Source organism: Neophocaena asiaeorientalis, unplaced genomic scaffold (assembly GCF_003031525.2).
Source record: "Neophocaena asiaeorientalis asiaeorientalis breed wild unplaced genomic scaffold, Neophocaena_asiaeorientalis_V1.1 scaffold571, whole genome shotgun sequence".
NCBI lineage: Eukaryota > Metazoa > Chordata > Mammalia > Artiodactyla > Phocoenidae > Neophocaena > Neophocaena asiaeorientalis.
In genome coordinates this window covers 1,560,330-1,578,831 of record NW_020175669.1, presented here as the reverse complement: position 1 = coordinate 1,578,831, position 18,502 = coordinate 1,560,330, and the positions used below count along the sequence as shown (strand labels likewise).

Here is an 18,502-nt window from a genome sequence, read left to right as displayed (position 1 = left end):
TATATATATATATAAATATATATATATATATATATATATATATATATATATGTATATAAAAAACTCTACACAGGATAACTGTAACAGTGCAACTCTCGTATGGAAAGAAGCAACAAGAGAAAACATTTTCTAGGTCATAGCAGACTAGCAAGATAGGTGATCCAGAGAATTTTAGATTATTAACAGGTCCTAATCCAAAAATCTGAGTGGCCTATCAACAGAGTCTTTGCCTGATCTAGGAATGAGCCTTCCTAACACTGTGGGACAAAATTGGTCATGAAATGCTTCCCAAATGTTGGTTGAATTTATGATCAAGGGGAAGCACTGTGAATGAAAAATGCTGCCCTATCAGTAAACAAAGGATGTTGCAGCCATCAAACCAGCAGCCACTGCAGCTACTCCCAACCGTGCACCCTGTGGGGGTTCAGAATGGAGAAAAGAAGGATACTGGCCTTAGATAGTTAAGGTGCAAATCAAATGAATGATTTCATTGAGTCCAGTCTTACATCTTCCTAGATGTAGAAAAGTGTTAAATTCATTAACTTGACATGTCTGGTTTCCCTTAACAGTTTCTTTAATTAACAGTAATCTTTTGATGTTCCAACTATCCGGTTTTTAATTGCAAAACTCCTATACATCCTGGTTCCTCCCTTACCTCTTTGGAGCAGTCCCTCAGAGCAATCTGAGAGGCTATCTTCTAGGCTTAAGTCCTCAGAAAATCCGCCAAATAAAACATAATTCTCAACTTCTAGGTTGTGCACTTTTTCAGTTGACAATCTCAATAAATGCAGAAAAAGCTTTTGATGAAATTCAACATCCACTTATGATAAAAACTCTCCAGAAAGTGGGCACAGAGGGAACCTACCTCAACATAATAAAGGCATACATATATGACAAACCCACAACATAATAAAGGCATACATATATGACAAACCCACAGCTAACATCATACTTAATGGTGAAAAGCTGAAACCATTCCCTCTAAGATCAGGACCAAGACAAGGCTGCCCACTCTTGCCACTTTTATTCAGCATAGTACTGGAAATCCTAGGCACAGCAATCAGACAAGAAAAAGAAATAAAAGAAATCCAAATTGGAAAGGAAGAAGTAAAACTGTCACTGTTTGCAGATGACATAACACTACACATAGAAAATCCTAAAGATGCCACCAGAAAACTACCAGAGCTCATCAATGAATTCAGTAAAGTTGCAGGATAAAAAATTAATATACAGAAATCGGTTGTATTTCTATACAGTAACAATGAAATATGAGAAAGAGAAATTAAAGAAACAATCCCATTTACCATCACATCAGAAAGAATAAAATACCTAGGAATAAACCTACTTAAGGTGGCCAAAGAACTGTACTGTGAAAACTATAAGATGCTAATAGAAGAAACTGAAGATGACACAAACAGATGGAAAGATATACTGTGTTCTTGAAGTGGAAGACTCCGTATTGTTAAAGCGACTACACTTCCCAAGGCCATCTACAGATTCAATGCAATCCCTATCAAATCACCAATGTCATTTTTCACAGAACTAGAACAAATAATTTTAAAATTTGTATGGCCCCAAATAGCCAAAACAATTTTAAGAACAGAGCTGGAGGAATCACACTGACTTCAGACTGTACTACAAAGCTACAGTAATCAAAACTGTATGGTACTGGCACAAAAACAGACAGAAATCAATGGAACGGGATAGAAAGCCCAGAAATAATCCCATGCACTTATGGTCAATTAATCTATGATGAAAGAGGCAAGAATACACAATGGAGAAAAGACCACTAATTTCAAGAAGTGGTGCTTGGAAAACTGGACAACTACATGCATAAGAACGAAATTAGGACATTCTCTAACATCATATACAAATATAAACTCAAAATGCATTAAAGACATAAATGTAAGACCATATACCACAAAACTCCTAGAGGAAAACACAGGCCAAACACTCTTTGACACAAATCGCAGCATTATCTTTTTGGATTCGTCTCCTAGAGTAATGGAAATAAAACAAAAATAAACAAATGGAGCCTAATTGAACTTAAAAGCGTTTGCAGAGCAAACGAAACCATAAGCAAAATGAAAAGACAACCTATGGAATGAGAGAAAATATTTGCAAATGATGCAACCAACAAGGCATTAATTTCCAAAATATACAAATAGTTCATATAGCTCAATACCCAAAACAAAACAAACAAAAACAACCCAACCCAATCAACATACGAGCAGAAGACCTAAAGAGACATTTCTCCAAAGAAGACAAACAGATGGCCAACAGACACATGAAACAATGCTCAACATCACTAATTACTAGAGAAATGCAAATCAAAACTACAAGGAGGTATCACCTCACACTGATCAGAATGGTCATCATCAAAAAGTCTACAAATAATAAATAATGGAGGGGGGTGTGGAGAAAAAGGATCCCTCTGATGCTGTTGGTGTGAATGTAAATTGGTGCGGCCACTATGGAAAACAGTATGGATGTTCCTTAAAAGACTAAGTGTTACCACATGATCCAGCAATCCCACTTCTGGTCATATATCTAGAGAAAACTAACTCAAAAAGATATATGCATCCCAATGTTCATAGCAGCAGCATTTACAACAGCCAAGACATGGAAGCAACCTAAATGTCCATCAACAGGTGAATGGATAAAGAAGAAGTGGTACACAAACACACACACAATGAAATACTACTTAGCCATAAAAAGGAATGAAATAATGCCATTTGCAGCAACACGGATGGACCCAGAGAGTATCATACTAAGTGAAGTCAGACAGAGAGACACAAATATTATATCACTTATATGTGAAATCTAAAAATTATGATACAAATGAACTTATTTACAAAACAGAAACAGACTTACATAGAAAACAAACTTATGGTTACCAAAGGGGAAAGGAGGTGGGAGGGATAAATTTGGAATTTTGGGTTAACAGAGACAAACTACTATATATATATAATAGATAAACAACAAGGTCCTACTATATAGCACAGAAAACTATACTCAAGATCTTATAATAAACTATAATGGAAAAGAATCTGAAAAAGAATATCAATCTGTCTATCTATATATATGCATAACTGAATCACTTCGTTGTATACCTGAAACTAATACAACATTGTAAATCAGTTATACCTCAATTAAGAAAAAAAAACCAACTGAAAAAAAGGGAAATTGTTCACTAAAACTGAGTGAAAGTGAGATTAAATTTGACTTTGCAAAGCAATCTTAACCAATTATCTGTGTATATAGTAAATAACAAATCACCCTATTGTGAAATCATGACACATTCTCCATACCCAAAGATGATACTCCTGAAAAGGTTCAAGCATTAATGTTTATTGCCTTACATGTTATTAGCACAAAAGCAAATCAATAATTCAGTAGTTTGTTCCTTTATTGCAGAAGACACCTCATAACAAGATTTGAATATACATAATGGCATCAAGTTATTCTAAGATGATAGTATTATACTGGTCTATCATAATTTCTCAGCTGGTTCTCCCTGTGACCAATAAAATACTCAGCGGCTAGGATTAGGAATGTACTTTGGGGCCACAAAATAGTATAAATCTAAACAGCCTACGTAAAAGATCAAAGCTATGATCTTTGCACTTGTTAGCAAAGAATTTAACGTATGCTATGCCCACTGATCGGCAGCCAAATTTTTTTTTTAATTGTTCAATTTGTTCTCCACCCACCCCTGCCCTGTTTTATTGAGATATAATTGACTCTTGGTAGCTAAATTTCATACATTTTATGTTACGGTGTTTCTTCCTAGGTACTTAAAGAAATGTGATCCTACTAGGTTGAGCATACCCTTAAACTATTACTTTATATATCCTTAGCAAAATCTTTTATTTGCATGAACCAAGAGAAACTTCAGACTACTTTCTATGACAAATCACAAATTATTGGGAAATCTGGATTAATGTGATATTATACAAATGCTTCCTTTGTATAGGGCTTAACATCTTACATGATCTCTCCCTATGCCCAAATCCACTGTTCTAGTCTGGCTAACTCTTAATCCCCTCAGATTCAGATCAATTCTATTTCTGGGAAGCTTTCTTGTGCTGCTAAGCCAGAGTGAGCTTCCCTTGCCTGTTGATTCCACAGCATTATGTGCATAGCTCTTCCATAGCAATTATAATTCTATATTGTTATTATCTGGTTTCCTCCAGCACATGATAGCTCCAAACTTATGTTACTGATCTACGTGACCCCCCCCACCCAGGACCTAGTACAGTGCCTGGCATGTAGTAGTCAACAGCTGTTGGTAAAATGCATTCCCATACAAATAAAAAACAAAGGGCAGAACTTATTTCTAAAGAGCTTAAAAGAGAAAAAAGTTTTCCTTTTTCTTCCACATCAGGTTTGCAGAAAGATTACTGGGACAGTGTTAGGAAAATAAATGTACTTGCTTACAAAAAAAAAAATCAGTATTTAGAGATCACTGTATTTGCATGTAAAAATTAATTGCTAGGAACAAGAGTTTTTTCCAACACGTGGTGTCTCCTGGCACCTATATTTTATATCTTCTATTACGTTAATCGAACTGAAAATTATTTCAAAATATACTGAACATTTTTAAAATTAAGTTTTTGACAAAGGCTATTCCCTTGGCTACTACTTCAAGGGCTGGAAGGAACTATAAAATATGAAAGACCTACCAAATGGTCTGCCCAGAAGTACCTTGTATCAAATTATCAGGCTAACAGATGGCAAATCATGAACTTTCACGTTTTCTTTCTTCCACGGGAGTCTCCTCAATCCAAATTTTTTCTCTATGCAGTCTCTAAACATTACCAGCCAGTGGCACTGAGAATCCTAGAAGCAGCTCAGTGAGGTCAGCTATATTTCCGAAAGCCTAAAGTAGTCATGCAGAACAGTAAAATGGGATCCAAGTGTATTCATTCCTTCTCACTTAACATACATAAAAAAGGGCATTATTTTCACAGAAAAGGTAAAAATGTATTCTGTCTGATGCTTACCTTTCCTGCACCCATAAGTCTCAAGAACTTTTGTTTTCTTTCTTCATTACCTAAGTCTGCTGCCTCCCAATTGCTAGATCCAAGCTGGAAAAGAAATTAGCCAATTAATCTTTTTTGCATAGTAATAAATATTTAAAAATTTAGAGTCTACCAGTAAATCCCAAGCTTTTTCCCCCTGTCAGTTTTCACTATAAACTGGACTCACTCTTGCTTAGGAAGTTAAGCATATGCATAATATTCGAATTAGAATATACTCCTTTTCTGTTACTTTAAGGGAAAGTCCTTTAGTTCTTTTGCAGCCAGAGATCTGGTTTTCAAAAGTTTATACTATAAGAATTACCTGGAGGGCTGGTTAAAACACAAACTGCTGGGCTACACCTCAAGAGTTTCAAACTTAGTAGATCTGGGGTGGGACTTGAAGATTTATTTCACTTCTAACAAATTCCTAAGAGATGCTGATGCTGCTGATGTAGGGTACCACACTTTGAGACCTACTGCCTTAGAGCCTTGCAGGGCCCTAGGGTACCTAATACTTTGAACCCAGGAGGCTGCTACAGCTGTTAACTGAACTTAAAACTCTGGCTATATTGATATTCTAAAGAACAGTACAATATCAGAGTCAACTGGACCCAATTTTAGTTTCTTTTTTGAACACTTTCCTTATTTGTAAGGACTGATGTGTGAGGACTTTTTTTTTTTTTTAATATTTATTTGGTTGGGCCCAGTCTTAGTTGTGGCAGGCTGCCTCCTTAGCTACTGCATGCGACCTCTTAGTTGTGGCATGCATGTGGGATCTAGTTCCCTGACCAGGGATTAAACCCAGGCCCCGGGCATTGGGAGTGCAAAGTCTTAACCACTGTGCCACCAGGGAAGTACCTGTTAGGACTTTTATTCTTACTTAAAGGTCTTCCAAAGAACAAAGAGAAAATTTACTAATTTTTTTTAAAAAAAGAATAGAACTCATTCTATCTTGTAATTATCAAATGGGTCTATTGAACCCTTTTATAAATCTAATATATATTATGGAATCCTAGCGATATTTTCCCCTACATATTGAAACAAATTTAAGAATTATTTCATTATAATTCATTAATCATTCCCAAATATGCTAAAAATGACTAAAATAATAAGATAGAAAAGTGGTAGAAAAGTTTCCTCATCATGTTGTCCAAAGTGCTGCATCATCTTTCAAGAAGACATCACCCCTCTGTTGTATGCTTCTAGCTCTTTGGACCCAGTTGAAAATTTTAATTTCTACTCATGACAACGGAGTAAAAAACTGAAAACTGACAAAAGGCATTTCACAATTATTAGACGAATAACAAGGTGAATGCAAAATGACAGGTAGTGTCTAAACTAATGATAATAGCAAACTTAACTGCAATTAAATGAGTTTTTGGATGATGAAATACTAGATAACATTTCTCCAACCGGGAGTCAATGAGAGACAAAATAACAAAAATATATGGTACTTTCATCTAGAAAGCCATTCAATAGGAAGAACTTCATCTTGCAATATTTTGCAATATTGCTACAACAGCCTGGACCATCCTGTTTTTCTAAAGAGGTATGTGACTATTTAATATCATCTTTTATGATATTTGTACACCAAAATTTACTTGATATGGTTTGTAAGTGGACAAGTACCGAGGGCAGGTGACTAGAAGGAATATAGAAATGAAAAACATTCATTGGATTGATCATTCTAATTGAGTTTATAATCTAAAAATGAAAATGTTTTGCAATTATAGAGCAAAGAAGACAAACCCTGTTTGACACAAAACTATGAGCAATGAAAACACTTCAAAAAAATTCTTCAAGTATCATATTTTGATGATGCAAATCCAAGAACTAAAATAAAGCTAAAATCTATTAGAAACAGATTTGAAATCTGAAATTATATGTTTCAGTTTCACACATGACAACTGATAAGCTGTTAGCTATATTCAGAAAATGCTAAACATTTTGGGTATATATATAGTGAAAAATCAAGAAAACTAGGTTTGCTATGGTTCAGTTCATATCAAAATTTCTAATAAAGTTGTTCTTACTATCCTTTTATTCTTTTGAATATTATTCATAAAAGACTAATAGAATAATACATATATCAAACAATGATGACCCTCCCTCCGGGGCATATGAGAGTTGAAGTATTTGTACCATACTGGACACCCACTTATGGCTATTCCTTTTGGCTACCTAAGTTCCAAATCTCTACTTCTTTCCATCTGACAGTTCATATTTTTTCATAGACTAGTTAGTTCTTAACTGTTTCTGGCTCAATATAGTTAAAACAAAACAAAAAACAAAAAAACAAAGTACCAATGAAGCTTAAGTTCTGATTCTCACTAAATCACTGTTCCCTGGACCTGGCATAGAGTAGCAAGTACCTTGCTCAAGTGCTGCATTCTAAAAAGCACATGGGTGCCTGATACATTCTTAGAGATTCTCCACCAGTTACTGAAATTAACCTCCCCATTCTTCTTACTTCCTGAAAGATAGCTTTCAATTCTCCCCTCCAATCAAACCAATGAAACCATTTTTAAGTTGGCTTCATCCTTAATACCCTTATTATAGAACAGCAGTCAATTTACCTCCTCCTCAGTACACACTGTAGTAACTCTTAGAATTTATTTCTACTATTGTCAGTGTTTTCCTACAACTGGATTCAATGATTTGTTACCCCCATTAAATGTGTGAGGTCAGTGCAAAGAAAACTTTATCTTTTACATGCAGAGGTTTATTAGAAATTGCTGACCAACTACACACTATAATTGGGTTATTTTCTAAACATAGACATATATTTAAAAAACTTAAATATATTATATTCTGGGGTTTCCCTGGTGGCGCAGTGGTTAAGAATCCGCTTGCCAATGCAGGGGACTCGGGTTCGAGCCCTGGTCTGGGAAGATCCCACATGCCGTAGGGCAACTAAGCCCGTGCACCACAACTACTGAGCCTGTGCTCTAGAGCTCGTGAGCCACAACTACTGAAGCTTGTGCCCTTAGAGCCTGTGCTCTGCAACAAGAGAAGCCACTGCAATGAGAAGCCCTTGCACCGCAACGAAGAGTAGACCCCGCTCTCCACAACTAGAGAAAGCCCGCGCACAGCAACAAAGACCCAACGTAGCCAATAAATAAAATAAATCTATTAAAAATATATATTATGCTTAAAAGATTAAAAACACAAGCACTTAAAGATAACTCCCAATTACCAACAAAAACAAAATTAATATTAAAGAAACTGACTAAAAAAAAAAATCACTGTCAAGGGACAAGTTACTACTGTATTGCACTAAAATATAGAATTAGCAACATAATCCTTTTCAGATAATGTGTGAAGGTCCTAGGACCTAATCTTGAATTGCAACCGTAACCACCTCTTTTAAAGAAAATGCTTATAGGATTGATAAAGGTCTTAAAGGTCATCTAGTTTAAACTGATCCCATCAAAAGCTGTAGAGATTTAATTACTTAATCCCTTTACCTTTGTTAAATTACCTAATATCACCTAGAGTTTTGTGTCAAACTAAAAGATTATTTCTTTGATTCTAGCAAAACAGGTGCTTGACATTCTAGCAATCAAGTCACAGTTAAATACCAGGAGGAAAACAATGTAATAGTTTTTAGAAGGGCACCCAGATTACTCAAAAGCCTAGATACATTCCTGGTAGGTACTGGCCTACCACATTAACAAGAAAAGATCTCAAAGCCAGTTGTAGGGAGGAACAGCGGGTATGAGTAAATCTCACTATATAACTATTTGTCCCCAAATCTTTACTGATTACTAATCTTTCTGCACAGCTAAAATCAATTTCAGTAAAGAGCCTTACTATTCTGGACCTAACCCCACCACTTACCCAAAGAGGGATGAGTCTTAACATCATCTCATTTGCTACAACTGATGCACTAACAGTGTTCAGTGAGCTTTTTATAGTTCGCAAAGTAAAATATTATGAAAGGAACTCAACTGCACTATAGAAAATAAACTCTACACATTCAGAAACTGACAGCACTTTAAACAACCTAAAGAATACTAGATGTCCTCCCTTCTTCACTCTTAACTATGACCTCTCCATCGCCCCCCCCCCGCCCAGTTTCCCCATCAACGTTTCCATGGCATTTATCCATTGTATGAAGGACCCAGTTTTACGTTTACTGGTTACTGCAGCGTCCATGACACCGCGCTAGGGGCTAGTACAAACACAAAAGGCCTAGGATAAACACCACAGTTATTCATCTTTGAATTCCCAACACCTGGCACAGCAGTAAATATTTAATGGTTTACTTTAAGGAATGAATGCTTTGCAATTTAAACTGGCAACTGTAGGGGGAGGGAGGAGAGGGAAGAGAGGTACTTGACATCGAAACGGGCTTCTACGTCTCAACGTATTAGGCCTCAGCACGGTGCGCCAGAACCAAATTATTCCCCTGGTACCATTTTTCCGTTCAATATTTTCTTGGTTTACTCTTAATAGTACAGTTAAGTTTAACTCTTAACAGTACATTGCAAAAATAATCCCGGCCAGAAAAATCTTTCCAAATTTGCATGAACATCTTGACTTTATCACAGTAGCATTTTAAGCCTAAAACAGGGAGGATCTTGTCGTTTCTACTGAATAGAAAGGCCCCATAAAGAAGCTGCATCAGCCCACGAACAGGCAAACATGGTCCCTTGACTAAGCTCTTTCACTTCTCAACCATTCAGGATTTCCTTCCTCGATTCCCCTTCCTACGCAGGCCTCCGGCTCTTAGCATGCGGACCTCTTCAAACATTCCAACTCAAATTAAGCAAAAGGGATATTTCCCATTCTTCTCGGTCCTCCCCCTCGGCCCTCCCCCTTCAGGTCACCTCAGACGCTTCCTCCGTCTTCATCCACCCTTCCCGGCCTACCCGAGCCTTTAGTAGGCCTCAACCCTCCACCACTCCGCCATTGTTATTTACATCGTCGTCTGGGGAGGCTGAACGCTTCACCCCGTGCGGATGGGACTCTCTGGCAGCACTCATCGTTGCGGAGACCCCAACGGGAAATGCCGAACCCACTCGCCGTTCTCCTCAGCCGCGGCGCCAGCACCCCGCAGTCCGCCACCAGCCCAAGGAGCGCCACTCCACAACGCAGAGCCTCTCCGGGTCTTCTCCGCCACTGTCGTCACCGCCGCGTGCGCTCTCCACCCCGGAGCGCTCTGGGAGTTGTAGTTTTCTGGTTCATCACATACCGCCTGAACAAAGGGGACGGAGGGTTGACTAAAACTACAAATCCCAAGAAGCCCAGCGGCGCAGCTCGCGCTGTGTGGCGGGAGTGCCCGCCGAAGCTGCGTCTTCCTCGGCTGGTGGAGGGAGCTTTTCCTCGGGTGGATATGGCGGTGATCCTTGGGCTCAAGCTTCGTCGCTACAGAAAGAGACTTAGGCCGGCTTTTCGCATTTCCCTGTGAGACGCTGCCCCATTGACAAATGCATTCGTTATAGTTAAGCACCTAGGTTTAAAGGTAATGTTTGAGGCTTATTGAATCCTCACGAGTACAGTCACCGCAAGACAAAAACCGTTCAGAAAAAAATATGGCTCCTACCGTTTCCCCCGTGGTGTTCTCTTGCTCGTAGGTGATTTCTAAATCGGTGGGGCAGCTTTTAAAAAACTCCCGCCAAACATTTTCCCGCTTTCTCATTCTCACTGAAATGAGTTCATATTGGTGGTAAATGCCACTTAATTGGCCATTATTGTAACTAGGGTTCATATGAGGGAATCCTGTAAGCTTTCCACGCGGCTTTATGTGAAGTGGGAGTGACCCTCTTCAACCTCGCTGCTGGTATGTAGGCTTTGTACTTTGGGGGCCTTAGCAAAGTGAAGTCCATCTCTGCGAAAAAGCCCTGTATCTTTTTCTTTTCTTTTTAAGAAATACTTTAAAAAAAAATTGAGGTGAAATTCACATTATACAAAATTAACCATTTTAAAGTGTACAGTTAAGTAGCACTTAGTACATAAACAGTGCTGTGCAACCGTCACCTCTTACTAGTTCCAAGACATTTTCATCACCCCAAAAGGAACTGTCAATACCCATTAAGCAGCCCTTCCCCCATCTCCCCTCTCCCCACCAACCACTGTCAGAAAGAAAGCACTGAATCTATAGGTATTACTAGGATACTTGAGTTTAATTCATGGAGTGTCAAGGTATCTGAAGATTTAACTAGGCCTGAATCTGAACCTCCTTTTTCCTTACTTATTCTGAAGCTTTCTGACCTTGTTCAGAATTTTAATTTTGTTCTAAAACAAAAGTAAGTACAGTCTGTACAGACAATACAGATGAAGAGTGCATTTTGGTACTGAGAGCAGCCTGTGAAACTGCTTAACTATTAGCTTATGATCTCAGCAGTTACACTAGTTTGCCTGCCTGTGCAGAAATAGTATTACTTTCCTAGATTTCAGATAATCACTGAATCTTTTATAGAACTGTGACTAGTGGAAGACAGTTCTTTAACTTATGCAGTCATGTATTCAAATTTTGCTCTTTTATTTTGGAAGCAAAGGAATAACAATTCTAATTAGGGTAATATTTTTAAAAATCTAAGGTAGGGTCATATTTTATAACCAAGCAAGGGTATCTTTATCAATTAGTTCTGTGGTAAGAATAAACCTTAAGGAGGAGAAGAGTAAACCCCTGAGGAGAAAAGGTATTTTTGGGAAGTGGTTGCTTGCTCTTTACTATTAATTGAATTATTTATAGTGTTTTGCCTAACTCCATGGTTCTACCAAGTTTCTATTATCATAACTACAATGAAATACAGTTAAGTTACAGAATTTTCTAGGATGGACTACAGTTCATACTCAAAGGGTTGGACAGACTATAATATATATAATTTAGAATCCTTACTTTTATTATCAATAAACAAATAGGATGGCTGAGTAGGTAATGTAGACTTCTGAAAGAATTCTGAAATAAAAAAGGGCCATCAATAAGGTTAGTAGTTAGTAAATAGTTCAAACTTTACTAATTGATGAAAGTCCAGAAAAGTTTAATGAGCTAGTGACCTTTTATTTCTTCACCAGAATTGTTGGCACTTGGACGGCTAAATTTTCAAGTTATCATAAAACAAGATTAAAATCCAAGAAGTAACGTAGGAGATAATAAAGTCTGGATCGTTTCATCAGATTTTATTCAGTTTCATATACAGAAGGCTATAGGTAAGGATGAAATTATGCAGTGTAATAGAACTGCATATGTGGCAGAAAAACTCGGTAATACTCTTCTTCCTTGTATTTTTTTTTAACATCTTTATTGGAGTATAATTGCTTTACAATGGTGTGTTAGTTTCTGCTTTATAACAAAGTGAATCAGTTATACATATACACATGTTCCCGTATCTCTTCCCTCTTGGGTCTCCCTCCCTCCCACCCTCCCTATCCCACCCCTCTAGGTGATCACAAAGCACCGCTGAGCTGATCTCCCTGTGCTATGCGGCTGCTTCCCACTAGCTATCTATTCTACGTTTGGTAGTGTATATATGTCCATGCAACTCTCTCACTTTGTCACAGCCTACCCTTCGCCCTCCCCACATCCTCAAGTCCATTCTCTAGTAGGTCTGCGCCTCCATTCCTGTCTTACCCCTAGGTTCTTCATGGCCTTTTTTTTTTTCCTCAGATTCCATATATATGTGTTAGCATACGGCATTTGTTTTTCTCTTTCTGACTTACTTCACTCTGTATGACAGACTCTAGGTCCATCCACCTCAATACAAATAACTCAATTTCGTTTCTTTTTGTGGCTGAGTAATATTCCATTGTATATATGTGCCACATCTTCTTTATCCATTCATCTAATGATGAACACTTAGGTTGCTTCCATCTCCTGGCTATTGTAAATAGAGCTGCAATGAACATTTTGGTATATGAATCTTTTTGAATTATGGTTTTCTCAGGGTATATGCCCAGTAGTGGGATTGCTGGGTCATGTGGTAGTTATATTTGTAGTTTTTTAAGAAACCTCTGTACTGTTCTCCATAGTGGCTGTATCAATTTACATTCCCACAAACAGAGCAAGAGGGTTCCCTTTTCTCCACACCCTCTCCAGCATTTATTGTTTCTAGATTTTTTGATGATGGCCATTCTGACCGGTGTGAGATGATATCTCATTGTAGTTTTGATTTACATTTCTCTAATGATTAATGATGTTGAGCATTCTTTCATGTGTTTGTTGGCAGTCTGTATATCTTCTTTGGAGAAATGTCTGTTTAGGTCTTCTGCCCATTTTTGGATTCGGTTGTTTGGGGTTTTTTGTTTGTTTGTTTTTGTTTTTTTTGAGGTACGCGGGCCTCTTACTGTTGTGGCCTCTCCCGTTGCGGAGCACAGGCTCCGGACGCACAGGCTCAGCGGCCATGGCTCACGGGCCCAGCTGTTCCGTGGCATGTGGGATCCTCCTGGACCAGGGCACGAACCAGCATCCCCTGCATCAGCAGGCGGACTCTCAACCACTGTGCTACCAGGGAAGCCCGGGTTGCTGGGTTTTTTTGATATTGAGCTGCATGAGCTGTTTGTAAATTTTGGAGGTTAATCCTTTGTCAGTTGCTTCATTTGCAAATATTTTCTCCCATTCTGAGGGTTGTCTTTTGGTCTTGTTTATGGTTTTCTTTGCTGTGCAAAAGCTTTTAAGTTTCACTAGGTCCCATTTGTTTATTTTTATTTTCATTTCTCTAGGAGGTGGGTCAAAAAGGATCTTGCTGTGATTTATGTCATAGAGTGTTCTGCCTATGTTTTCCTCTAAGAGTTTGATAGTTTCTGGCCTTAAATTTAGGTCTTTAATCCATTTTGAGCTTATTTTTGTGTGTGGTGTTAGGGAGTGTTCTAATCTCATACTTTTACATGTACCTGTCCAGTTTTCCCAGCACCACTTATTGAAAAGGCTGTCTTTTCTCCAGTGTATATTCTTGCCTCCTTTATCAAAGATAAGGTGACCATATGTGCATGGGTTTATCCCTGGGCTTTCTGTCCTGTTCCATTGATGTGTATTTCTGTTTTTGTGCCAGTACCATACTGTCTTGATAACTGTAGCTTTGTAGTATAGTCTGAAGTCAGGGAGCCTGATTCCTCCAGCTCGATTTGTCGTTCTCAAGATTGCTTTGGCTATTCGGGGTCTTTTGTGTTTCCATACAAATTGTGAAATTTTTTGTTTGTTTGTTTGTTTGTTTTTTGCAGTACGTAGGCCTCGCACTGTTGTGGCCTCTCCCGTTGCAGAGCAAAGGCTCCGGACGCACAGGCTCAGTGGCCATGGTTCACGGGCCCAGCCTCTCCGTGGCATGTGCAATCCTCCCGGACCGGGGCACGATTAAGTCCCCTACTATGAATGTGTTACTGTCGATTTCCCCTTTTATGGATGTTAGTATTTGCCTTATGTATTGAGGTGGTCCTATGTTGGGTGCATTCTTCCTTGTTTTTAAAAACAAGAAGATACTCTAAAATACCTTCTTCAGAATTGGAACTGTTCCATCTTCATTTTTTTTGTTTCTGTATCTTCTAGGACAATACCTGCCACAGGGTAGTTAATATTTTTTAAATTAATTTAGGAAATATGAAATTATACAGTGTAACAGAGTTGTATCTCGTATAAGGCCCAGAAACTCTGCAGTGTCCTTCTTTCTTGGGTAGTAAAGACAAGGAAAGGAGACCCTGTTACTAATAGGATTTTAAAATAATTTTCCTGAGTATAGAGACCATGCCTTCCTCAGTTTTATATACTCAATGCTTAGCATGTAGTAGGCATTCATAAATGTTTGTTGAGTGCATACATTGATATCCCTCAACTAAGGGGAGTCATAACTGAGCATAGTTAACAAACCTAAAGAAGAAATAAAAGCTCTGTACAAAAAAAATCTGTTTTACTTGAGACTAAAAAAAAATTCCTGAAGCCATTATTATAACTATTATATATTGAATTCCACTATGTGCTGTATACTTTGCTGGGTGCTTTTTAAATAACTGATATCAAAGCTTCACAACAATTTGCAAGAATCTGTATTTTATAGATAATGAAGCTTAAGAAATGTTAAATACTTGCCCATAATCATAGAGCTACCAAGCGAGTGGCTCAGCTGGGATTGAGTCCTTAAGTCTGTCAAACTTCAAAAACCCATGCACTTTCCACTGTGCCAGTATAACTCAACATTTATATAGGGTACTTAGTATGTGTCAGGCAGTGTGCTAAATTTCTGGAAAACCAGAATGAATAATGGGTAATCCCTTACCTCAAGGAGTTTACAGCTTGGTGGGGGAAGAATGATTAAATGGTACCAGTAAGTTACAGCAGTTCATTTTAGCTGAGGGAAAAGGGGAAATTCTTCCCCAAAAGTTTTTGAGCTAGGCCTTGGAAAACAGTGGAGGCAGGGTGGGGCATGTATTTGGAAATGGTTAGTGTCTTGTGTGACTGAAACCTGATAAGCACAAAAGTATCATATTCCGAGACAAAACTCTGTAGCCTGATCAAAGCTAGCCTGATCAAAGCCTTGAGTTTCAGTCTTCCACTCTGTCTGTTCAGGTTCAAATCATCTGTTTAATAGATTTATTATATCCTTCTCCCATCCTTGAATAGTTCCCCAGTTAAATCCATTTTACACATCATGGCAGGATCCATCATCTGAAAATGGAATGTAGACACTCTCCTGCTCAAAAACTTCTGGAGCTTTCCATTTTATACAGATTTAAGTTGATATAATTAAGTCTATAATTAAGGGTCTATATTCTGACCTCAACATCCATTCCAATATTATTTTCTACTACTACCTTTTATTTATCTTGGTTAGTCTGTCATCATTATTTACAACAAAAATATATGTGCTATCACAGAGGTATGAACAAAGATATATGTCTTGCTGGCTATTCTAGGCTGTAAGATTCTTTTGGATAGGATCTAAGATTAGCATCATGTCTTGTGTATAAACCATGATTCAATAAAATTTTATTGTATTAATATATGAATGAATGTGGTGAGAGAGGAGTAGGTTTATGTGGTAAGAAGTTTTTAATTTTAGACATGTTAAATTTAAAGTATTAGTGGAATACCAAGTGAAGTTGTCTAGTAGACGGTTAGAAATATGGGCTTCAAAGTTAGGAGAGAGCCATAAATGTGGAAATCACCCATCTAGATATGATGGGCAAACTAGTAGAGTGATTGCATTCACCCAGTGAACATGTAGAAGACAGTTACTTGGAAAAGAAAAAAAAAAAAGTAGAATGAGGAAGAAGAGCCTGAGATTAAAAGATAGATAGTTTTTTCTCCAAAATCACTTTGCTGTTCTTGCCAATTATAAAAGTAGTATGTGAATATGAGGCTCAATAAATTATGGTAATCCGTACAGTGAACTACCATGTAGCCATTAAAAAGAAAGAGGAAGCTCTGCAGGTACTGATATGGGACAATCTCTAAGATACATTGTTGAATGAAAAAAGGAAGATACAAAACAGTGTATACATTATACTGCATTTGTATTAAAAAGACAGAAAAGAATTAATATATATGCATCAAGTATGTCAACAGAGATACCCAAGAAGTAACTGCTAATATTTGTAGACTCCATGCTTGTGGTGGTGGCTGGGGGCTGAGTGCACGGGTAGCAGCAAGACTTTTCACCATCCTTTTTGTATCTTTTGAATTTTAAATTACCTGAATCTATTAGCATATTAAAAATTAACCATAAGTGAATACGTAAGTAAATAAAATTAGATTTTAAAAAAGTCAGAGTCACAAAGGTAAGCAGACTTACACGAAGATAAAACAACCCTTTGTAGAAAATGTGGAAAATGAAGAGGAAATAAAAATCATTCATAGTGCCATAGTTGTGAGGTAACTAGTTAACATCTAAATGTAAATCCTTCTAGTTTCTTTTTTCTATTAATTTGGAGGATATACATTTTGTTTTCAGTATTATTAATGGTTATACTTTAGTTTTTACTCTAATCAAGATTAAAACAATATCTCAGTGTCTCCTGACTCCCCTGTCAAATGTGTGAAGAATTTAACACTTTTCCTTTTGCCCTTTTCTTCCCTCCCTCACTTTCAGGATAATATAATTTAGGATTTAGGTACAGATTTTTGTTATTGCATCAGTTTTTATTTTACAAATATTTTCCATCAATAATAGTTTGGCATAGCTTTAGGCTTTTTAAGTAACAGGTTTATTGAGATATAATTCACATACCACATAATTCACCTATTTAAAGTGCACAATTAAATATTTTTGTAATATAGTCACAGAGTTGTGCAATTATCACCAAAATCAATTTTATCATCTTCTAAAGAAACCATGTATCCATCAGCAATTTTTCCTTCCACTTCCCCAAGCCCTACGCAACCACTAATCTACTTTCTGAATCTATAGATTTGCCTATTCTGGCCATTTCATATAAATGGAATCATATAATATGTGGTCTCTTGGGATTAAGTTTGACTTAGCATAACGTTTTCAGGGTTCATTCATATTGTGGCATGTATCAGTACTTTATTCCTTTTTATAGCTGAATAGAATTCCATTGTGTCATATACCACATTTTGTTTATTCATTCATCACTTCATATGCATTTGGGTTGTTTCCACTATTTGGCTATTATGAATAATGCTGTTATGAACATTTATGTACAAGTTTTTGTGTGAAAATGTTTTCAGTTCTCATAGGTGTATGTCTAGGAGTGGAATTGCTGTGTCATGAGGTTACTCAGTGGTTATCTTTTTGAAGAACTGTCAGATTGTTTTCCAAAGTGACTGCGCCATTTTACATTCTCACCAGCAATGTTTGAAGGGTCCAGTTTCTCCATAGCCTGGGCAATACTTGTTATTATCTGTTTTTTTTTATTATAGCTATCCTAGTAGATGTGAAGTTACCTTCAGTTTTGAAACCAAATCTTTGAGATGTTTTGTGGTAAAAAATGAGGTGTGCAAAACATCAAGTATACCAATGGCTATGTATACTAATGACATTGTATTGAAGTTCAGAGAGAAAGAGAGAAAACCTTATTAATTTACACCAATGGCTCTCAAACTTCAGTGTACATTGGAATCACTTGGAAGATTTTTTGTGAAAGCTTATATTGTTGGGCCCTACCTGAGTTTCTTAATCAGTTAGGACTGTGATGTGTCAGAAGATTTTGTAACAAGTTTCTGGATGATGCTGCTGGTCTGAGGACCACATGTTTCGAACCAGTGATTTGACAAACATGTTGGTAATGCTTCCTTTGTGCCCAGTTTCTTCCTTAAGTGTTTTATATATGTTAATATCTCATTTTACAGGTGAGGAAATTGAGGCATATAGAGATTAAGTAACTTGCCAAGGAAATGGAGGCATATAAAGGTTAATAACGTGCTCAAGATCATGTATCTAAAAACAGTAGAGCTGATGGCTTGCTCTGGCTGTAATGTTTATGTTCTTAATCACTATGTTATGCTGCTACATGTAGAGTTAGTTCACACATGGCATACAGGATATTTATTGAAGGAAAACTTGCAAATAATCAATTTTCTA

General features: G+C 37.2%; 1 protein-coding gene across 1 annotated transcript in view; it reads right to left on the bottom strand.

Annotated features, from left to right (window-relative positions):
• CUNH11orf58 (chromosome unknown C11orf58 homolog) overlaps positions 1–10,148 on the bottom strand; it is a 29,420-nt gene extending 19,272 nt beyond the window's left edge. Inside the window, exons 1-2 of the mRNA XM_024731572.1 lie at positions 9,950–10,148; positions 5,007–5,090 (exon numbers count right to left, since the gene is read on the bottom strand). Coding sequence (XP_024587340.1) covers positions 5,007–5,090; positions 9,950–10,012 — 147 coding nt within the window. The 5' untranslated portion in view covers positions 10,013–10,148. The remainder of the gene's footprint in view (positions 1–5,006; positions 5,091–9,949) is intronic.
• Positions 10,149–18,502: the final 8,354 nt, after the last annotated feature.